Source organism: Catharus ustulatus, chromosome 6 (genome assembly GCF_009819885.2).
Source record: "Catharus ustulatus isolate bCatUst1 chromosome 6, bCatUst1.pri.v2, whole genome shotgun sequence".
Taxonomy (NCBI): Eukaryota; Metazoa; Chordata; class Aves; order Passeriformes; family Turdidae; genus Catharus; species Catharus ustulatus.
In genome coordinates, this window is record NC_046226.1 from 12,287,918 (window position 1) to 12,311,470 (window position 23,553).

Here is a 23,553-nt window from a genome sequence, read left to right on the forward strand (position 1 = left end):
GAAGAAATTATTTAATTATGTAGTGGTTTTGTATGTACATTCATAAGAATACAAATACAACTCTTTTGGAATCAGTCTAACAATATCTTTATCAACAGTACAGATGACTTGAAAGAAGTGTGTAGGGGTTCACTGGCAGTTAAAATGTAAACACATTTTTGACCCCTTCAGCAGCCTTGCAGTATGAGGAAATTTTCCAACTACATCCACAGAGCATGTTCCACATAGCCTTTAGTTTTACAGATCAGATTTGTCAGAAGCTATCCTAAATTCACTATTTGCATCTACTTACAGAAAAATGACAGCATAGATGCCTCAGCTGTGAAACAAGTTTTTTGCAACATGTCCAGGAGAAAGAAATCTCATGCTAAGACTGCATATGTAACCTGCAGAATAATTCACCCTCCTAATAATCCCACCAAGATTTTTCCAACAATTTGTATGTGGAGCATAGAATTAACTACATTCAAACAACTGATGTGTCTGCAAAGTAATATTTCTGCTCTGCTGTTTACAGGCAGGAAGTATTGGTAAGATTGATTAAATGTGACATTTTATTACTGTTTTGTTTCCTTGCCAAGCTGTTAGCACTCATTTACGCTGAAGAGATTTAACCCACAACACTTTCAGACAGGCTGCTGAAATTCTTGGTTCAGGTCAGCAAACAAACTGCCCTCAAAAGCATCTTGATGACAACAGGAAATGCAGCATGAAAGTCAGTATCTTCATAAGTATTTGCAGAATTGACACCACAAATGTAGGGACACCACAAATATAGGTCCTACAAATACTTCTGCAGGAGTAGGATTCTGGAACTTGCAAAGATTATTCATTTAACTTCAGAATTGGATCTATTTAAATTAAAATAACTGTGTTTGACATAACCTACAGAAGCATTACATGACTATATATTTTATTATCAAATTTTTAAGCAAAGATCCAGAAGATAGGTACTTATTAAGATATACACATTCAACATCACAGATCTTTCCCAAGATAAGTGATCAAGACATTTAACTGGAACAAGGTGACCAACATTTCAGCACGTAAAAGCAACAAGATCTCCCTCTAGAGGACATTTTGTCATTATCTGAAGTTTAAGACAGCTATAAGTGACAGCAAAGAAGAGCAAGGAAAAAGTCTTTTTTTTTTTTTTTTTTACAATACAGCTTTTAATTCATTACATCAATATTTCATTTAAACAGTGTCAAAAAAAACAGTGTTTCATGAAAACTTAACTAACAAATCAATTCAAAAACAGTAAATTGAAGTTCCTAGCAGTAAACTGAAACATCAAATAAATAGGAGTTTTGAAGGGCTTCACTTCAGTGATCGTATCAAGTGGTTACTGTTTGTGTTGCAGTGCTAAACACACTTCCCAACCACATGTACCATGTCCAAAGAACAAATAGAGTAAGAAGCTGACCTCTGGCTAAAAGCTGTAAACTAGGATACACAAGTGAATTGGGTTAGACTTACAAAGTTACTTCAGTTTAACACCAAAAAACCCCTCCAAGTTGAGATTCAGCAGTGCAAGATAGTTAAAAATGTTTCCCATGAGATACTGGAAAGAAACATTCCATTACATTTGGTCAGCATAAATCCATCTCATCACACACATCACCCATAAACATCAGTATTTTGGTAAAAACAAAGCATCACTCTCATTTGAAGACTTCCCAACAACGTTTGTTTTTCAAGAGGAACCACAATGTACTTGATTGGAAACATCCTGTAACCAGACTGTGAGCTCATCAATGATGTAATGTGTAATGTATTGGACTGAAAGAGAAGTTTACAGCATTTTGGGTTTCCTCGGCTTCCACAAGACTGATTTATCCGGAAGCTTTGAAGAAGAGTGTTCAGCTAAGGGGCACGGTGTCCATGGATGCCAGCACAGGTGTGCTAAGGCACTGAGCACCCAGCAGAGGTGTGCTAAGGGACTGAGCACCCAGCAGAGGTGTGTTAAGGGACTGAGCACCCAGCAGAGGTGTGCTAAGGGACTGAGAACCCAGCAGAGGTGTGCTAAGGGACTGGGCACCCAGTAGAGGTGTGCTAAGGGACTGGGCACCCAGCAGAGGTGTGTTAAGGGACTGAGAACCCAGCAGAGGTGTGCTAAGGGACTGGGCACCCAGCAGAGGTGTGCTAAGGCAGTGATCACCCAGCAGAGGTGTGCTAAGGGACTGAGCACCCAGCAGAGATGTGCTAAGGCACTGAGAACCCAGCAGAGGAGTGCTAAGGCACTGAGCACCCAGCAGAGGTGTGCTAAGCGACTGAGCACCCAGCAGAGGTGTGCTAAGGGACTCAGCACCCAGCAGAGGTGTACTAAGGCACTGAGCACCCAGCAGAGGTGTGCTAAGGCACTGAGCACCGCAGGCCGCTCACGGCGGGGCCCCGAGCGGTCAGACGGGACGCACGGCCCTCCCCGGGGCGCTTCCCCACTCCTAACGCCCCACAGCCCCGAGGGGGAAAGAACAAGCCGCTGGAGGGTTCAGGGGAGGCCACAAAGATGGTGAGGGGTCTGGAGCATCTCTCTTATGAGAGACTATGGGAGACGCGTTTAGTCTGGAGAAGACTGAGGGGATCTCATCAATTCATACAAGCGTCTCAAAGGCGGGTGCCCAGAGGATGGTGCCAGGCTCTTTTCCGTGCTGCCCAGCGACAGGACGAGGAGCAATGGCCATAAACTAAAACACAAGAAGTTCCACCCAAACGCGGGGAAGCATTTATTTTCATGGAGGGGGGCAGAGCACTGGGACAGCCGCTCAGCGAAGGGGTGGACTCTCCCTGTCTGGAGACATTCCGATCCCTCCCGATGCGTTACTGTGTAACCTGCTCTGGGTGACCCTGCCTGGGCACACGGTCGGCCTGGATAACCTCCAGAGAGCCCTTCCAGTCCTAACCATTCTGCAAACACCCGGCCCTCTCCAGTCCCCCCGGAGCAGTCCCACACGAGGAAGCGGGTCCCGGGAGGGCCCCGGCAAATGAGGCCGGCTCTTTCCCCTCTCCCACAGAGGCCCGTGCGCCAAGCCCAACCCTGGTGCTGGGACAACAGCACCCGGCAACGTTCCGGTTCTGATTCCCATTCCCGTTCGGATTCCCGTTCCCGTTCCCGTTCCTGTTCCCATCCCCGCGGTACCTGCGCTCCCCGCAGCGCGCCCGGAACTCACCTGCCGGCCGCCGCCGCGCCGCAGCTAAAACCGCGCCGGGTGAGAACAAGGCACCCCAGCCAAGAGTTCCGCATGTCGTAGCCCCCGCGCGTTGGGAAGGACAGGAGTCAGACCGCGGCTCCTTGAGCGGGCAGAAACTCCTCTTCCGCCGCTGCGAGCGGGAGGGAGAGCGCTCCCTTGGGCTGGCGGCTGGAGCAGGAGCGAGGACTGCGTGAGGCAATGGTTCCGGGAGGTTGTGTTTCCCAGCCGGGAGCCGTGCCGGCCGTGCCGGCTGGGGTGATGCAATGGTGGTGACAGAGGAGCGGCGGGTGAGGAGCGGCGGGATGGGCCAGCACGGGCACGGGGATGGGCACGGGCACAGTGATGGGGATGGGCACTCGCGGAGACACCCCGGCGGGCGGGAGAGGGGCTGCTTGGGTGGTCACTGCCGGCCCTGTGACCGGTGCGAGGCGCCGGGTGTGGAGCGTCCCTGCCGGTCACGTTTTCTCCTTCCCCTGGAGGGAGATGCGTGATGCACTTGAGAGCTTTTCCTCCATTCCCTACCTCGCCAGAAAGTCCGGTGAAAATGCCCTTTTCCCTGGGAAGGGCAGGGCGCGTGTCCAGGTCACTGGAGAATGCGTCCCACCGCAGGAAGGGCAGAGCTGGCGAGCGGCTTTGCTGTGCCGGGCAGGGCGTGGCAGGAATGCTGCAGGACGCCAGGGTTAGGGAGCATTGGTGGTGGGTAACGTGCACAACAGGAGCTTTGCTCTTAAACCGCTGCAATATAGCAAAGGTTCGTGTCGGGCTTTCTTCTGGTGACTCCTCGGTCTTTGAATGGTCACGTTATGTTGGAGTGCCTCTCAAGGCCTGTTTCACATGACATCTGTGTGGATGCTACCTACTTTAATTTTCTTTTTTTGTTTTGATTTTTTTTTTTTACAGGAGGAAAAACAGTTTTCAGGAATGTAAGTGCTTTTAGACTTAGTCTTGCATTCTTTCATTTGCTCATGAAAGCTTGTTCTGGACTATTGTATTACTGTAGTCTCTGGAAATCATAATGTACTTACATGCAATGTTTATCTTCTTAACTTAATGTGAAACCCTGTTTTTTAATTCTCAGGTCTCTAACTTGCCAAGTCAGACTGCAGACAGTGAAAATGATCATAGATCTGATGGCCAGCCAGTTGAAAAGGGGGGAAGATGCAGTAGTTTTCTGATACCTTTGCCAAGAATTGTTTTTGAGCTGTGTCTCATAGCAATTCAATATTTTAAAATGGACACAGGAGCATTACCCATTATAAGTTACCTGCATTTCTTAGGTAGAAGAAGCATACACATCTTGGCTTTCAAATTCACACTGGGTCATTCTAGACTCTGGTCCTAAATATCCTAATAGTTCATTCTCCAATTCCCATACATCTTTTTTTTTTCCTTCAGATCTGCTTGCATATGTTGTGTAATATGTCTGGGACTGTTAATTTTTATAATGTCGATAAGGTAGCAAGAAAGAAAATCTTGATAAATAGTAGAATATCCAGACATTCCTTTTTTATGGTTCACAATTGCATTAATGAATTTCAAAAGGTAAAAAAGTAAAGACCTCTGTTCCGCATAACTTAATTCCTGGCTGGAATTCCACTAACAAATAGGGGCAGTACCGAGGTAAATAAAGGCAACCTTTAGGTAGCAATCCATATGTTTTGCATTTTATAGTCACAATATCCTCATGTCTTGTTGTACCACCTGGATTACTTTTGCTCCTTCTTAATGAAGATGCACCTTCATTTGAGATTCTCTTTTCAGCTTAAATCCATAATATTCCAAACATTTTAAGGAGTCTGGTTTGCTGCTTTCCAGTATGTGTGCCAAGTGTCAGCTGTCATTTCAACCTTTCTAAATGCAGGCAATCCATCAGTAAGACTGTACTGTAAAGAATTAAGTTAAAACAGTCGCAATTTGTTCTACACCAAAGAAATTCTTATTTATGTCTTTATTATTTTGTGAAGTTTGAAGCCAGTAAATATAAGTGGCGTGTTCCTACAGAAAGAATTAATCTTCATAAACATTTTCTAATATGCATTTATTCTATACTTTCTTTAACACTTAAAATATTCTCTGCCCATGAAGAAGAGGAAGACAATATCCAAATTTTAAAATGTAATTGAACTGTAGGAATGCATCAAAAATTGTTTGATCTGCTTTTTTTTAATCACACTGTCAAATTGCAAAAAGTCAAGTTTAAAGGGATCAAATTAGGTTAAAAACTGAAGTATTATTATGTCATCTAAGTATGGTAATCTAAGAGTTAATAGAGGAAACAAATTTCATTAACAAGTGGATGTATCTGCTTCCGAGTTTTCTCAGGGTTTTCAGCTGAAGCTGAAATATGGGAATGTTGCAGCTGACTGACAAACAGAGCCCTAATGATAGGGATGTGTTGGTAAGCACCCGTTACCAAATCGACCTTCAGAGTTTGCTAGGCAGGTGAAGGCTCTTTACAGTAACAGTTTAAATAAACACTGTGTACATATAACCAAGGTTATGATTAGACTGATTATTTTGTAGAAGGAAGGCTTTGAAATACTGCTGAACAGCTAATGCAACTATTATATGCTTCTGGAGGTTTTGTTTTCTTTGGATTTTTTGTTTGTTTTAATTCTGGGAAAAGGAAGCCAAAGAAACGTGTGTTTTTGCTAACACTCGGTCAGTCCGTGCTGCATGCACAGCAGTGGATCAGTAATTTGCTGGGGGATCTCTCCAGACATTCAGACCTTTGCAATTCAGTAGTTTCTTACATGGGCACAGAGCTTCCCACTTGGTGGGCATGGACACGCCATGACAGAGCCCGCCTAGGCAGACTGCTATGTTCTTAGTCTCAGCCACCTCCTCATCTTAAACCATCTCCTATTATTTTTCCTGCATAGTTCTGAGAAACACAGGCAAATTTACAGCCTATTGCTGACCTAAGGATTCTTTGGAAAGCAACATTTCTCACCAATCATCAGTGTGGTTTGTAACTTCTGCAGGAAAACCATAAAGGAGATGACTAAACTTTTCTCCTGTGTATCTTTTTTTGGGCTGAAGTACTCTGTTACATATACTGAGACAAAATTCTATATCATAATTATGAAAGTTTCATCATCCAGCATTTGACAGGGTGCCAGTGCAGGAACATTAACTAATTAGGAATCACATAGTCTCTACAAGTTGTTCTGGGATGCTCTGGACCATATATACATGTATTTAATTATTTTCATTTTGCCAGGAATTTGACTTTGAAAAGGTGTTCTAGTGTTAAATAGACAACATGAACAGTGATGTCTAAATTTATCTGATACTCTTGTCAGTCTCTGTCCATTTTTTTGTGAAACTGATGCTCACTGTGTACTGTCTCCACCTTTATCAATTTGATATGAGTAGAATGTGGTAGGGATCAGTATAGTTTTTATTTTTATGTTCTGTTCACCTAATCTTGAGGGCTTACACTAAAATATACTACTTTTTTGCCCTACAGTTCTCTTTGTTGCTGCTGTTTTGAATCTCCAAGCCAAAGAGCTGGAAGAGGATAAATTGAGTTGAGTTGTACCTCAGGTCTTTGTGCAGTCTGGCAAAATGGCTGACAGCCCGAACTGTGATTTGAAGTCTCTGAGTCCACTTCAGCTGTTTGAAAAAGTGACTGAACAAGGAGAGAAAGTCAGAGCACTGAAAGCAGGAAAAGCACCAAAGGTATTTACATTTCATGTTTTGGACCCATCCTATTTGAGTGCTGAAGAATTTTATTGTTCTAAGATCTAATTTGCATTGTGTTGAGAAAAACTCTTGTTAAAAACTGTTTATGTTCATTTTGTGAACTGTGGCATACCTGGAGTAAGGTAGTCACTGGCAAGGCCAAAGTTTTTACTCTTGAAATAAAAGCAGAGACCTAGGCTTAGAAGTCTGCTTCATCCAGTTGCCATACCATGTGACAGGATCCAAGGCATTTATTTCTCAAGCAAATTTATGGCACTTGTGTTCTTTCCTGGTTGTAGATGGTTTATGAAAATCTTTTTCTTCAGGTGTTTTTGAAGACTTTATCAAATATGTGTTCCTGTAACTATGCTGACAGTCCCTTCTTAATCTCCCTTAAGTAATTCAGTAATTTGCCATTTATTTCAGGTTCCCTATGGGCTCTCTTAATATATTGTCTATGGGAGTAAGCCTTGAAAACTGGGAGTCAAATAAGGTGTTGCTTGCAGGAGATTTTACAATAGCTTTATATTAGAGAGGTCATCACCATAACTTCTTGTTCTAGTTTGTCTTTAAGTCTGTCAATGAATTGTAGTGAATAAATTATTTTAAGGTGAGCCACTAAAAGCATTGTAAAGTAAATTAGATAAGAATCTGTATTTTATTTGTATACCTTGGAAATTCATGGTAAAAGTGGTAAGCTTGCTATACTTCTGAAAGGCAAGCAAGCTTTTTTTTTCCTAGGCAGAAATTGAAAAGCAAAACAGAGGTGCTTTAAATATCTTGGCAATCGTGATAATTTGTATTCTAATAATTAAGGGTTTGCTTTTCTTCTACATTTGACATTGATGCTGAAAACATTTAATTAGAGCAGAGTTTAGAGTTTATTAATGATGCAGTTCAGATCAAAGCATGGATGTGGGATTTTGAAAGGTTGGGACATGAATGTAATTGTCTGTTTCAAGTATGTTAAGGCAAACAGTTTTTTGGGTTTTTTCCTTTATTCAGGATGAAATTGATGCAGCAGTGAGGATGCTCTTATCATTAAAACTGTCATATAAAACAACAACAGGACAAGATTATCAGGCAGGCTTGCCTCCAAAAGATCTTGTATTAATAAACAATGGTACAACTAAAGAAGAGGATGAGGATTTAGTGGATCCCTGGAATGTGCAGACATCAAATGCTAAAGGCGTGGATTATGACAAGCTCATAGGTATAACTCTTCCTTCACTGCTACTAAGGAATTTATGTAAAGTGATCCTAATGACCACAGAAACAGCAAGGCATCATAACAAATCCAGATCAAAACATCATAGGTAACATTTAATTTATGTCTAATATTAGCATTTCCATGAATAAAGAATTTGCTGTGAGAGATGAAAATGTCCCAGGTGGAGATTTGCTATGAAAGACTTAAATACTTTTCAAAGAACTTATAGATTTAAAATCCAGGTTTTAATGTGGTTTTTTTTTGATGTAAAGACTGTTATTAGAAATTACACTAATGAAGACACTGTGACTGAGTAGCTGCATCTTCAGTGGCTGGAATGCAGAAGAGCATTTAGGCCAGGCTGAAGGATTCTTCCTCCCTGCTCCTCACATCGCTTATAGATTAGGGAGGGCAGGAATGGTCCAAACCGAATGCAGAAATCTATTAAATCTAATGACTTCTTCAGAAGGCACACTTACAGGCAGCCAAGTGCTGGCTGGAATGAAGGAGTTGCAGCTCGTTCAAAACCATGCAGTGTAATGGAAATGTTTCAGATGGGGTTGTTACAAAACTTGTTACAAAAGTTTTGTAGTTTAAGTTTGCTATTTTAATGGCTTGTTTGAGTCTAGCCTAGAAACAAGTGAGAGAACTGTTCTTTCATTTCTCCGTTTTTCCTTTTTTTCATTATTGTCAATCTTCAATTCGTGTTTAGTACCTCAGTTGTACATTGCTGAGATCTGCTTAGTAGTTTTTTTTCACACAATAGAGCATACACCCTTACATGGCAGTAATCATATTTGCTTTTGGGACAGTTCCTCGTGTCAGCATTATTTTAATTCTTTGTTACTGAGAGATTGTGTCAAACATATGCACACATTGGCTGAGTCTGCAGGAAGTAATAGGAGAAAGAAAAAGTTGGAAAGGGAGAAGTGTGCAAAGAAAAATAGAGGTCAATGTGAGAGAAGGACAAAAATATATTTATTAGAATCTGGAAGTGGACAAGATCTCTCAATCTTCTTACTTGCGTAAGAGTTACAGAGAAGTGATTTGGGGATTTTTTTCTTGGTGGAAGGGGTTCTGAGCATTTTAGAAAAGGAAGAATTGCACAATTGTGGTGGCACAATCTCAGGATCTTTCTAAGAAAAACTTTCTGTAAATCAGTTTCACCCTTTTTTTCCAGTAACTATGTACATAAGACCTTTCATCTTCCATGGAGTGTGGGTTAGCCTAAAGGGTTTTTACTTCTTTACACTACTCTCAGATTAGTGAATTTGATAAATGAGTCATTTTGCTTGTTCTAAGTGCTGTGTTGGAAATTTTTCAAAGAACACTAGCCTAGCCACTTCAGGATGTAAAGCAGTTGCTGGTTGTTATCGATAAGCTTCCTTCTTTTCCTTCCCTTTAAAAAAAATAACAATAAAAGGTATTGTCTTAGAACTTACTACATTGGATAGCTCCTACCTTAAGGGAAATTTTTGTACCATCTATAATTGTTACTAGTGACACTTGAGAAAGTTACCACTGTGCTTATGTTTAATCAAACATAGAAGAATTTAAATCATTGTTTGAATTGAAAGAGGTCTTCTCAAATAGTTGTCCTAGATGTACACTTAAGTGTATGGCAGCACAACAGAACAGCATGAAGATATTCTGGGAAGAATATTCTGTCAGCTAAGCACTAGATATGAACATCCCTAGAAATCTGTTTGTTTGTTTGTTTGAGCATGAGCAAAGAGCAGAGAAATGAGGGAGAAAGAGCTTTTTATGCTATCCATGCTGATAATTCAGTAAGCTGAATATTGCAAGTGATACTAAATGGTTGAAGTTGTTGGGCAGTTTCTCAGACCATCTGGTCAGCCCCTTTCTCCAAAGCAGGGCCAGCTAGAACAGGTTGCTTGTCCAGTACGATTTTTTCATCTCCAAGGATGGAGATCCCAGACCTCACCAACACATTCCAATATTTGACCATGTGCACAGTATGAAGGGGTTTTGTATGTTTAAATGGATTTTCCTCTTTCTTCTAAGTTGTACCATTTGTCCCTTGTTCTTTCATTGGGCATCACTGAGAAAAGTCTGATGCTGTCTTTTTTATTTCCTCCTCACTTCCCCTTATCACATATTTATACACTTTGATAAGATCCCTCCTGAGTCTTCTCTTCCCCAAGCTCAGCAATCCCAGCTCTCTCAAACTCTTCCTTGTATGACAGGTGGACTGGCCTGTCCACCTCAATTTCACAGTTCCTCCTTCTAGCCCTTCTTTAGGGTAGGCATTTGCTTACTTCCAGCCTCCAGGAGCATCTCACACTTGTCATGGCTGCTCAGAGATCATCAAGACTGGCTGGTCACCAGAGTTACTGTATAACAAATATTAGGGTATAGATTTTTCCATGTAGCTATAACAGGGCAATGGCAAAGAGGAAAAGTACACAATGAGTTTTCAGCAAATGCAAATATTCTTTTGAAAATGGCAGTTCTCAGGACTTCTGCACAGTGAGTTGAAAGCTGTATTTTGATAAAGGTTAGAACACCAGAGATGAAAAGCACACTAGGAATTTTTTTAAAGCTTGTTTAGGAGCAGAGACTGTGTCTTTGTCAGAAGCTGTTTAGAAAGGCAGATTCTTTGTGAGCACAGAGCCTAAGATGTTCTGAACATTCAACTAGGAGGAAATAGGTAGGGAAAAATGATCAATTTTTTAATACTAAAGGTGAACATGGGCAAAGAGAAGGGAGTCGTGCAGCCTGTGAATGTTCAATAAAGATATTTAGGCATTTCTATACCCCAGAGAGGTTTTCTAATCACTTTCTATGACAGTACACGAATATTTCTAGGGGAGCTAGTCCCAGTTAATCCAGGGCATCATTTTCATGTGTTCTGTTTCTGTCAGATTATCCTCTTACCAGTTGCTGTTGATGTGCTGAATCATTTTCATGCTCGTTTGATCTCTTCTTAGCATTCATTCAGATAATAATTTGCCATTTTGATGAATTTTGCATTTTATTAGTGCAATGTTGAATAGTTCTAATATTGAATAGAGCAGAATAGTAGCAAGCAGTAAAGTCTTAGATAGATTTTTTTCAAACAAGTTGAAATCATAGAGCATTGGCCTGATTATTAGGATGCCAGGATTACTGGGAATAGAAAAAATACTGCTATTTTACTCTATCACAACCTTTCCTAAACCAGCAAGTCCTAAGTCTTACTGATTGCCATGAAGAGCATTATGCATTTCCTTTTCAAGCCTCTTGAGGGGAGCAGTGTCTGTAATCATGTACGTATTAAAGAAGAATTAAGTTTGCAGAAGAGTATTTGGGGCTGGTGATGTTGTTTGAGTGAAAGCAAGAGAAGATGTTGTCTGACAGCAGAAAATTCAGACATTAAGAGCAAAACATTCAGAGCCTCATAGGCATTTTTATTGTATGGCTTAGGTAAAATTGGTGATCTGAATGTGTTTCTTTAGCATGTTTTTTGCTTGGAATATCAGTAGTTCTGCTGTAAGAAAACTGCAGTTACAGTAATTTGTGGATGGAGAAACACTGCATGTTGTGAGTGAGCTGAGCCTCCCAGCATAAAGATAATACTGGAGGTGACTGCTGGGTCTTCAGGCAAGAATCAGGAAAATTGACTTTGACTTTTTGACTTGAAGATATCTTTTTTTAGTCTAGCCTGCATTGGTATGTACTGGGTATTTCAAGATCTATATAGCTACATCATATGCTCATTTTAATTTTTTTTAACATCTTATGATTGTAGTTCGGTTTGGCAGCAGTAAAATTGACACAGATCTGATTAATCGAATAGAAAGAGCTATTGGGCAAAAACCTCACCACTTTCTACGGAGAGGAATCTTTTTTTCCCACAGGTGAGTGCTTTTATTAAAATTCAAAAGGTCCTGTTGGGCAGACTTCCTGTGAGAATTATTGGGAGAGGCCTGTGACTAGCAAAAACCGTGTGCTTTTATACCAAGGCAAACCAACTGTGCCATTTGAAATTAGCAACTACTGCAGATTTCCCCTGGCAACACTTGAAACTCTGGATTGCGTGGGTTTCTGATATGTCCTCAAAAATCCCAGACTGAAGAAATGTGCTCAGAGTGCAGGCTCCTTTTGACTCTGTGTCAGCACCCACAGGCAGTGGCATAGCAGAGAACTCCGGGTGCCACTGGTGATTTCAGCAGGGCTCCCATGCATCTGTTTGTGGTACAGAAGAGGCTCAGGATATAATCTTAAGCATGATTCTGCCAGTGACCTTCACTGTTTAATTGTTAGCACACGATTACAGTAATTTCACGACCATAAGGCGCACCGGATTATAAGGCGCACCCCCCGGGAGTCGGCAAATTTCGCAACTTTGTAGATCAGATAAGGCGCACTGGAATATAAGGCGCACTTTTTTTTTTTTGCAGCGAGGCTCCGCCCCCAGCTCACCCCGTGTGGTTGCTGGCCGAGGCCCCACCTCAACCTGGCAGCCATGGGCCCCCGGGACTGCCTGGACCCGGCAGGAGCGGCACTGTGGGCTCCTGGGCCCGCCTGCACCCGGCTGCCGCGGCACTGCCGGCTCCCCCCACGGCTCATGGCTCACACTTCCGGGGTGGCAAATGTCGCAACTTTGTACATCGTATAAGGCACACTTCCGGGTTCAGGGGAAAATTTTAGTCAAATGGGTGTGCCTTATAGTTGTGAAATTACTGTAATTGGGGCTTTTGGGCTGTGGCACCAGCAGGTTTCACAGAAGGGCCTGAGCATGACTGACGGCATGATCTCTACCAGAGGTCAGCTAAACTGCTTGGTCAAACCTAATTGAGAAATGGTCCCTGGTTGTTTTACTACTCCCTAGAGATTGTTATCCAATGAAGTAATTTTAAAAGTTGCACAATTTCAACATTAAATTTTCACATTTGATTTCATTTTGAGGTTTTTTTCCTTATGGAGACTGAAGGAGACTATGCTTTCTTTGAATTAAAAAATGAGTAAACAGTAATTTTCTTATTTCTGGGACACTTTAAATTCTATAATTTATTTATAATACTTTTGGCTTTAAAAACACTCCAATTTTGAATAAAGGCTTTTTACTGTGGCTATTTCTTACTAAATAATTGTGTCTTGTTTTCTCTATTTTTTCTCTAGAGATATGGACCAAGTACTTGATGCATATGAAAATAAGAAGCCCTTTTACCTTTACACAGGCAGAGGGCCATCCTCTCAGGCAATGCACGTTGGTCATCTTATCCCATTTATGTTCACAAAGTAAGCTATTTCTACCAGTTGTATTAATCAAGGAATTTTCTTTAAAAGAATCATTGAACATGGCTTGTAAAACTGCTGAAATGTTACTTTGCAAGTACTTCTGATTGTGTGAAGTGAATATTAATGAACATAATTCAGTCTTACCTTTCATTGAAGTTATCACAGTCCCTGCATCACCATAAAGCCCTGTTCTTTACTCCCTTAGCCATGTGGCACTCCTTAGAACAACTCCTCTGTTGTTCCTAAAAACCAGTTCCTTACAAGACTCAGTAACATTAATTTGTAAGGTGGTGCCTGCAGCAGCAGGACACAGAGACATTGGGCTCAGAAAGGTGAAACCTCTTTGAATTCTGGTTCCTTTGCAACTGGTGACCTCTGTCATGTGTACAGAAAACAGTGAGTCTTTTTTCCAGGTAAGTTGTCATTACCATCTGTATAAAACATTTAATCTGTTCACAGAAATATAACTGCATATCCATACAAAGAAAGGAGCATATATGTGCTTCATATACTTTTGTTTAAATATATAAAAATATTTTAGCTGCATAATTTACATCTTCATTTTAATTTAATTTGGAATCAAACATGTCTGCTTCTATTAGGTGGCTGCAAGAAGTATTTGATGTTCCCTTGGTAATACAGTTAACTGATGATGAGAAATACCTTTGGAAGGACATGACAATTGAGAAGGCATATGAATATGCTAGAGAAAATGCAAAAGACATCATTGCATGTGGTTTTGACGTCAATAAAACCTTTATATTTTCAGATTTAGACTATTTAGGGTAAGTATAAATTTCTTTAGACCATTGTAGTGAAAAAAGTGTCTGTATTTTCTCTCTGACTACCAGCAATGTTTTAGTAAGTGTGTCTAAATTTGAAAGCTTCATGACAAGTTTTGTAACACTTGAAAAAGAATCATATTATTTTTTTTCTTCTGTCCCACATTTTATATATGTTACTGTCATTCTACTGTATAATATATGAACAAATGCTTGTGTGTGCAATGTGTAAATTATGAAATATATATTAACCAGCTAAAGTGTAAAAATACCTAAACCACCGAGAAACTTCCAGATTGTTTTGTTTAAGATGGTATCAAAATCTCCCAGATGTGTTTACACTTTATTGGCTTTAACAGAAGGCTTGCAGCAACTTGCTGTGTTCAAGTGTTTTAATAATGCAGCATTGAGTGAAGTTTAAAGGAGAATATTTGTAGTAATTATTGGGGGAAGAGAAGAACAAAATAAACTTTTAAGGCGTAAAATTCCTGTTTGTAAATGATTCTCTAATCATCATCTCAATGTGCCACAAAAAGTCGGAAACTTTAAGATTTAATCCTGCAGGGTTTTTGATATTTTCAGCTTTTGCAGTCACAGTTTGTGCATACACCCTCCTCATTTTATATTTCCACATTTTTTTTCTTACAGGACAAGTGCTGGATTCTACAAAAACATTGTCAAAGTTCAGAAGCATGTGACATTTAACCAAGTGAAAGGAATCTTTGGCTTTACAGACAGTGATTGCATTGGTAGGAAATCATACTAGTTACAATATATAGTGTTTGCTTTCACTTTTAATTGAGCTATTTTAAGTAATAGTTTAAAGAGATTAGTATCTGCCACTCATGAAACAGACAGAAAAAGCAGGAGGATTATGTTTCCAGGCATATTCTGATGTTATTGTTGTTCCTTCAGAACAGAACACACTTTAAAATTAATTTCTAGCATAACATCTACCTTTTTGACTTTAGTAAGAGTAAAGTACAAAACACAAATGTTGAAGGGTCCAAAACAGAGAACAACTATTTCTTCTATTTTCTTTTTTATTCTTTTGTTACAGTGATTGAAGCTATAGACAATCTTACCTCCTAGAAATTTCTGTGCCAAATTTGTGAAGAAACTTGTCAGAAAAAGTTGCATTAATACCCATAGGCATTTACATATATGAAAAAAGTTGAATGCTGAATAGCCTAATTATCAATGTGCTGGGTAACTCAAGTCTCCCATTTACATCACTGCAATTTCAGGTTTCTGTCATATGACCAAGAAGAAAAATTCTGTTTAAAAATGACATTAAATCCTAGATGTTTCTGAGCATTATCATCATTCTTCATCCAGTAATTAGACCAGTGACAGCTTTCAGCCTTCACTGTAACCAAGGAACAGATTTCCACTTGTTTTAACAGTGCTCTGATAAAAGATGGACTTGTGATTATGACTTCATCACATGTGTGTAAAAGTCTTCCTGTCTGTTCTGATAGGATTTTGATCAGTTCCAGGTCGGGCACGCTGTGATTTAGCCCTGTATAAAAAAGAAAACATATCTGTTTTGGCATATCTGAGATGCTTCATGAGTACAGTGTGCATATAGCAATGATTTAACATCTTGGAAGGAAGCTTATGTGATGACTGTAGCTATTCTCTCACAAAGTGAAAAAAAAAAGAGAAGTTTAGTCAGTTCCATTTCTGGAAAGGGTAGATAGTTCAGTGATCAAGAGAGTGTGCAGTGATGAACTTTTGCTGAAGTCAATGTGGGCACATCTTATCTTTTGTCATTAGCTTCTATGTTGTTGAAGGTTTGTTGACATTGCAGAAGGTAAAGATGAAAAGGCTTCCTCAGATAAGGCAGCAGTGCTTGCTAAAGACAGAGCTTGGTCTTCAACTAAGTATTTGGATTATTCGTTTGTGCATTTTACGTATTGCAAAAAATTCTTTCTATTTATCACTGCTTCTATTGATTCCTTAGTTTTTTCAAACATGTTTTTTAGGTAAGATCAGCTTTCCAGCTATCCAAGCTGCTCCATCCTTCAGTTCTTCGTTTCCACAGATATTCAATGGCAAGGAGAATATTCAGTGTCTTATTCCATGTGCTATTGACCAGGTAAGAAAATCATATTGCTTAATTTGGTTTTCATGGATTTGGTTTTGTATTGTACCATTCAAGCTTTGTGGTGGTTTCTCGAGGCATCTGTAAAACATTCCTGCAAGCACCATTCTGGGATAGAAACTGAAAGACCTAAAAGATGGAAAGATGAAGGCTTAACCCAACAATCATGTATTCATCCAGTCTTGGATCTCTCTTGATCTCAACTATTGAACTGAGCTGACATCTAGGAAAGCAAAGACATCTGTGCAAAAGCACACTGACATGGGGGTAGGAAGAAGCTTTTGGCCATCTCCACGGTAACTTGGACAAGATGGAATGAGCTCAACTTGCAGCACAAGAGATTTCTGTTGAACCGTGGGGAAAAACCCTTTCTCAGTAAGAATAAAGAAGCATTGAAATAATTTGCCAGAAAGGCTGTAGAACCTTAACAATTAAGATTTATAGAGAGAGCTGGAAAAACATCAGATACAAATGAGAGTAATAGGGTCTTTACTTCAGTAGTGTTTCTAGGAATCACATCCTGCACTGTCTGAATCATTAGCTACTTTTGTCATAGAGACAGACTCTGGAAGATGATGTAAATATATTCATCAGCCACAATATTATGAAGTAATATTTCACTTTGGTTTAAGTCACATCATCAGCACAGCACTGCCAGCTTGATTGCTGATTTAGTTCAGATTCTCTGCTGGCTGTTAAAAATGCTTTGGGAGAAAGCTTTCATCTTAGGCTGCATCCATCTCCAGACATATTAAGGATAGTTTTAGCAACTATTTGAGTTCATGTAAAATTTTGTAAATATGCCTGTTACTTAAGGGAATCAGAGTGTACAGCACGATGGGAAAGAATAAAAAGGAGATTTTGTTGGTGTTCTGAATGAACTGGATTGAGAACAGGTTCTGGAATATTTCATGGCGAGGGTTCAGTTTTTGGTTTTTTCACGTAATTTCTTATGGTATTTTTCAACTTTATTCGGTGTTTTTTATTGATGGTTGTTTTAGGATCCTTATTTTAGAATGACTCGCGATGTAGCACCCAGAATTGGACAGCCTAAGCCAGCCTTACTCCACTCAGTCTTCTTCCCAGCCCTACAAGGAGCACAGACCAAAATGAGTGCTAGTGATCCAAATTCTTCCATTTTCCTCACTGATACACCCAAACAAATCAAGACAAAGGTAAGGACCTGCAAAACCTGATAGCATGAAGCTTTACAACAAAAAGGAGTGGTGGTGGTCATAGAATCATAGAGTCATTTGGGTCAGGAAAAACCCTTAAGATCATAAACCCTTAAGACCATAAACCTATCCCTGTGAAGTCCCCCCCTAAATCATATCTGTAGGTACCATGTAAGTTGAAATAGTCTCCAGCTTCATCAGGAAGTGCTGCAGAGGTTGGCCCACAGCACCTACCTGACACTCCTTCAGTATCCCCCTGTCTGACACTACCTTCAGCCAGCTTCTGGTTACAATGACAATTTTTAGTGTTTTCCTGGAACATATATGAATCAGTTTTTCCATACATTTCATGGCAAAGCATCTTCAGGAATTGACTGAGTTGCACAAATTTAGCTGTATGATCTTTTGCAGTACCAACTAGTCTGACAGTACAAATATTAGCTGGGATAGTGTACAGAACATGTTTGTTTTTCTGATACCTGCAGGGCAGGCTCATGCTCCTACAATAAATATTATGTTGCCATCGTTTTGAAATCTGACAGGCCATGATGTAAACCTAATACACAGGTCTTTCTCTTGACTTTCACTGTTGGGAGCACCAAACATTGCACGGTGTTAGTTACAGCACAGGTCAGACCTTTCCTGCTGCTTGAAAATCCATTGCTGCCAATTCACAAAGAAATCTGCTCGCTCCAATTTACAGATAAACATTATGCTGAATTTCAGCTCAGAAGGTGTATTTTCTTCTGAGTATATTCCTAGTTTGTTTCCAAGTTCAAAGCAAGATTGCTCTTATCTGGTGTCAGATGATTTAGTTTGGCAAAAGTTCACCTGTGTCATGATAAAGAAAGTGAAAATCAGTCCTTGGGAAGGAATTTATAGGCATGAAACCAGACATTAAATAACTGTCAAAACAAGAAAATATGTTTTTGTTGTTTCTATTGGACGGGCTTGGATTAATTCTCTTATGGTGAGAATTATGATTATGAGGATTGATCCTCTTATGGTGAGACTCTTCTACAGCCACCTCATAACACTTCATTCTCTTTTGTAGAAACTGATTAAGCAATACTGTTTTGAAGAATTGGAATTTTTCATGTGTTTGGATTATAATAATTCCAGTTTATTTGCATAGTTACAGAGTTGCTTAAAAAAAAAAACCACTGTAATTTCAGGATGGAGAATACTTGGGTAATGATAATATTGGTAATGTTCTTTTTTTACTGGCAAGTAACTTGTGATCTGCACAGAGATCCAAGTTCATAGATCCCAATTCTACTCTCTTTAAACTACTGAAAAAAATTAAAAAATAAATCTAGTTACTTGAAATATAAAAGACATAAAGAAAAATCCTGAACATGACATAAAGTGTTGAATAACGGAGGACAAGCTGAGATTTATTTCAGCTTCTGATGCCCACCAGAAATAATTTTTTATGGAAATAGAGCTTGAGTGAAAGACCAAGTACTATTATAGCAAATAAATTTTAAAAATATATTAGGAAAGATGATTTCTGGTCATGAATGAAGGTTAAAAAGAGAATGCTGTGCTGGACAAAAAAAGTTACTGCTTACAGCATTTTTAAGATTATTGGTACATTGCTAATTAATGAGGTTCAAAACTTACAGGTAATGGAAGATAAAAAAATACTATGTATTTGGAATGGCTAAGAGAATGCTGGGTAATCCAATGAGATGAATGGGAGCATTTTAATAAACTATTCTTATTGTACCTATCAGCAAATTACAACTCAATTACTTGTTTGTTTTCCTATAAAGTGTTATTTAGATTTTATATCTATAGTCATTTTGAGGGATTCAGAGAAATTCAGGGGGAAAAAATCAGTGCCTCACTATAGTTCACTGAAATCTTCAGGTGAGTAGGTGCCAGAACATGTGAAAAAAATAAATTTGAGATTAAGAAAGGAAACATTTTTTGTTTCAACAAAAATGTGCTTTCACCTGGCATATTGTATTTAATCCCTCTCTGTTTAGGAAAGAACACAAACTGTAGAGATAAAAGGCATAGAAAAAAATTCATACAGGCTTACAACATCTAATAAGGAAGAAGGTCAGTGAAGAACAGTATGTAAAAACTTCATTTTACAGATGCTGAGACAGCTATTCAGGCTGCCCTACAATATAGGAAGAGATGTAATGTGGCAGGTGGCAGTTCATTTCCTTAAAATATTCATCAGTGCGTGATTTCTGATTGTAGTCATTGCCACGAGACTCATCTGTAACTTCGTGGTTGGAGAGATTCAAAAAAGCACTAGATAGTCTACACAGATAGTAGAAATGTTAATAAATTGTGAATATATAACAGCTCCTAGATACCACAACTGAAAAAAACACCTACTTCATATGCAAATGTGTCTCTTGGCAGGTTGATTATGGTATCTCAAAAGATACAAGAGCTAAATGAAAGCTCAGCATATGGTTAAGAAATATTTTTTCCCACCACTTAGCAATTTATTTTCTTTAAATTTGTAAGATTAGCATCCTCAGAGAGTTCTACATATGTATCACTGTTCAAAATAGGCCAGTGGCTTGTGAATTTATTAGGAATGGGATTAGCAATTACATCTGTTCAATAGTGCTGTTCATCTGCCTATAGGAAACTGTGCTTAAAAAGAGGGAGGCTGTCAGCAAATATTCCATTTTTAGGCTGAACAATTGGGCATTGATCTGATCTTAAGCATTCTAGATAGACTTTTGTCATCTTTAACTTTCCTTTCTTTTGTTTTCCCAAAAAGAGGAGATAACCTTACCTCTAGGATTTCTGCAGGATTTTCCATGCCTTCTTCATCTCTTTCAAAATTAATTTCTTGATAAAGTATTTACTTAATTTTTGTACATTTTCTGCAAGCCCAAATTCTATCCAACAGCTTCAGCAAAAAGGACTTAAAACTTTTTTGACTGAGTCTTGGGTAGATTATTTTTTATTTTCACTTAATTTTTGTTCTGATTATGCAGTCTGAGGACTATGTGTGTAGCCATTTTTGACTGGTGGTTTCTAATGACCTCCTTTTTTCAATCCTGAGGCTCTGCTTTAACTTGTCCCACTCATTCTTCAGCTAATCCTTAGTAAAGAATTTAGAGGATCATGACTCATCTGTGTTTGCAGCAAAGGAATCCTGATTGTGGTGGGAATTACAGCATGAGCTCCTGGTGTTGTTTCAGATTAACAAGCACGCCTTCTCGGGGGGCAGGGACACCATTGAAGAGCACAGGAAGTACGGAGGCAACTGTGACGTTGATGTGTCCTTTATGTACCTGACTTTCTTCCTGGAGGATGATGACAGGCTCGAGCAACTGAAGCAGGTGAGTAACCAAACTGCAGGCAGGGTTATTCATTCCCTGCTGTGAGGACAAAGCTGTACCTCAGCCCTCAACAGAGCTATCTCAGTTCTCCTGTGAACCTGCTCCAGGAAGGTAATTCTGGTGTTCTTCTCATGCTCTCCATCCCTTCTGAAAGGGACTGCAAGTTTCAGTATTACTGTCTCAGTTTTTGTTTCTTTTCAGTGTTCTTTCTCACAGGCCAATCTGTCTCTTCTTTAAAACAAAAAATCCCCAGTGTTTTCACAGAAATCTCCAACACTGTGTAGGACAATATCTTCCCTACCTTTCAAATGAGGTCACCTTGGGTTTAATGTTGTTTTTATTGTATAATACACTCTGCCTGTTCCTTTTTGTAAAGTACCTAAACATTCTGCAGAACTACAGAAGCTTATGTCTAAAGCTTGCTGGTTTTTGGTTTTTTCTTATCATCACAAGAAATCTAATAGCTCTCAGGAAATTATTCATTGACCCCAGGTGAAAACTACTTCATATATGTTGCATTTTCTTTAAGCCTGTCTAGCAGACTTCTGTCTCCAGGGCTGGTAGCAAGCCATTTCTCTTCCTTTCATCACCAATACTAGGTGGTGTGTGTTCTCTGGAAGGCAGGAGCTGCCATAGATAACACCCATGTCACATTGGTTTATCAGCTTTCTCCTGCTGGGAACAGCTGCAAGAAAATCAAGAGCTGCAGATTCTTCTCCAGCCCTCTACTCCTTCCCAAACAAGAGCAGGGTTGGATAGCTGCTCTTTTCTGTGCTGTTGCAAATTCCATATGGAAACCTGAAGCACGTTTGACTTAGAGATTTTTTTCATTAATCTCCAACCACTGTAAGAGTGTCAGCCTAAATCTGCTGCAGAGCACAAAGCATTCCCCACAGCTTGCTGCTCCCTGCAATGTGCCTCAGAACCTGAGTAGAAAACATGGACTCATCCCCTGTAGCGGCATCAGTGCAGTTGCTTCAAGTGTAGCCCCAGAGGACACTTCCAAAAAAAGCAACTTTGGTGTTTTTGTAACAAACTAACAAGCAAAAAATAACACACACCCCCCAAACCATACCACCACTGAAATTGCAATTCCATTTGTTTTTGTTGATGTATTTTACTCTTGCTGAGTGAGCATCAGCAGCATTTACACCTTGAACAGGTGTTACAAGTGGCTTGATGATGAGGGGAGGTAAAATTATCATGTTTATTGTCATTTCAAATATAGCTGAACTGTCCCAGCCATGGTTGCTAAATGTGGCTGAACCAATAAACTGTTGGCCTGTGCTTCTAACCTAAAGCATTTCAGTATTGAGCAATGGAATGGATTACCTGCTGTGAATATGACTACAGTGGGAACATAGATTCTGAGTGTCTTTGCTATAAAAAGGATATTTTAATCACATCTAGTCTATTACCCAAATGCAATGAGAGAAAAATATGAGAATTTGTACCTGTTATGGGAAAAAAAAAAAAAGGCTTAGGGTGACTTAGTTTATTTGGGTGGCTTAGTTTATTTGAACTGGGATTCTGGGGAGGAAGGTTGCAGTTTCCTGCAAGTAATTACAGGATTTCCTAGTTAAACTTGTGAATGTAGTTTATTCAGTCCTTGTATTAACTTGTCACATAAGAACTTTGCCAGCTGCCTTAATGTTTTAACAGGCACCAAGCAGCTCTGCAAGTTGTATTTTCTGAGTGATACCAGATAATCTTCTAAGGCGTGTACTTACTTTTAAGTCATCCAAATCTGTCTTTTAAATAAGTACTGATCACTGTGAATGGCACCATGATCAGCAACCAACACTTTCTTGACAGGCCTACACCAGTGGGGAATTGCTCACTGGGGAGCTGAAGAAGGTACTTATTGAAACAATGCAGCCCTTGGTAGCAGCTCATCAAGAAAGAAGGAAGCAGGTCACAGATGAAATTGTGAAGCAGTTCATGACTCCAAGGAAACTGGCTTTTGAATTTTGAAGAAATGTATATGTAACTTAGCACTTGATAATCCACAACCAAGTAATTGTTGTCTTCTGTTGTATGTCATCACTCCCTAGTTATGTACAGCCTGTAATCGGTGCTTTATAAATAATAAGTAAATTATCATGAAGAGCAGAGTACAGAAAAAGTTTTAAACTGGATTTGTATCTATTTAAAATCAGAATAAGCAAGACAGAATTGATCAATCTTGCAGAAAAGCATGTATGTCAGCCCAGCATTGTATTTTAATGTATTTCATGTTGAAAATATAAATAAAATTTCCATTTGATGATAAAGGCTAACTTGGAAATTGTTTTAAATATGTTGGTAAGAGGTCATATCTCAAAGTAATAAATAGTAGCTCCATTTTCTTCTGTACTATGTACTTTGGTTTACTACACTGTATGACTTCTTGGGCTACTGAAAACATGCTGCACACAAAAAAGTAGTGAATGTTACAAAGTGAGATCCATACAGAAAGAGTGGAGATCTGTGAGTTGAACACTGGAGAAGGAATATCAGACTTGTCTTGCTATCGCCTTCCTCTTTGAGATTGGGCAAGTTGCAGAAATCTCACTGTACTTTTTTTCTGGAGCTTTTTACCTCTCCAGAGTGCCTCTGGAGAGCGGAGGTCATGAAGAAGTTGTCAGGTCCTTGATATTCTCAGGTAGAAGATAGTATAGCAATGCAAATATTAGTTTCTAGTTATAAATAACAAGTGTTAAATCATGCTGTGAAAATTGAAGTCACACTGGACACAGGGATACTTCTAGTACTGTCTGTTCTCTTTCACTGCACCAGGAGGTTTAAACTAGGGATATTTATTTTAGGATGTATTCCAGTGAGAAAATATACTT

The 23,553-nt window shown here is 39.4% G+C and overlaps 2 protein-coding genes across 4 annotated transcripts in view; one reads left to right on the forward strand and one right to left on the reverse strand.

The window, feature by feature from the left end:
- WDR25 (WD repeat domain 25) overlaps window positions 1-3,257 on the reverse strand; it is a 63,509-nt gene extending 60,252 nt beyond the window's left edge. The window contains exon 1 of one of the 2 annotated variants that reach the window (XM_033062524.2): window positions 3,171-3,257. The gene's annotated coding sequence lies outside the window, so the exon portion shown is untranslated. Of the gene's footprint in view, window positions 1-3,139 lie in introns of both variants that reach the window. The other variant, XM_033062522.2, reaches the window with a different exon arrangement.
- Window positions 3,258-3,397: 140 nt separating this feature from the next.
- Window positions 3,398-22,998, forward strand: WARS1 (tryptophanyl-tRNA synthetase 1). 2 transcript variants are annotated; one of them, XM_033062526.2, is made up of 12 exons: window positions 3,398-3,478; window positions 4,092-4,114; window positions 6,664-6,875; window positions 7,884-8,091; window positions 11,840-11,948; window positions 13,213-13,332; window positions 13,935-14,117; window positions 14,763-14,863; window positions 16,103-16,215; window positions 17,223-17,396; window positions 20,579-20,719; window positions 22,535-22,998. In XM_033062526.2, the coding sequence occupies exons 3-12, from the start codon at window positions 6,762-6,764 to the stop codon at window positions 22,691-22,693; spliced, it is 1,422 nt and encodes a 473-aa protein (XP_032918417.1). In that variant the 5' UTR covers window positions 3,398-3,478; window positions 4,092-4,114; window positions 6,664-6,761; the 3' UTR covers window positions 22,694-22,998. The 2 variants fall into 2 exon arrangements, with proteins under 2 accessions (XP_032918417.1, XP_032918418.1); XM_033062527.2 differs by lacking the exon at window positions 4,092-4,114 and having other exon boundaries at window positions 3,410-3,478.
- Window positions 22,999-23,553: the final 555 nt, after the last annotated feature.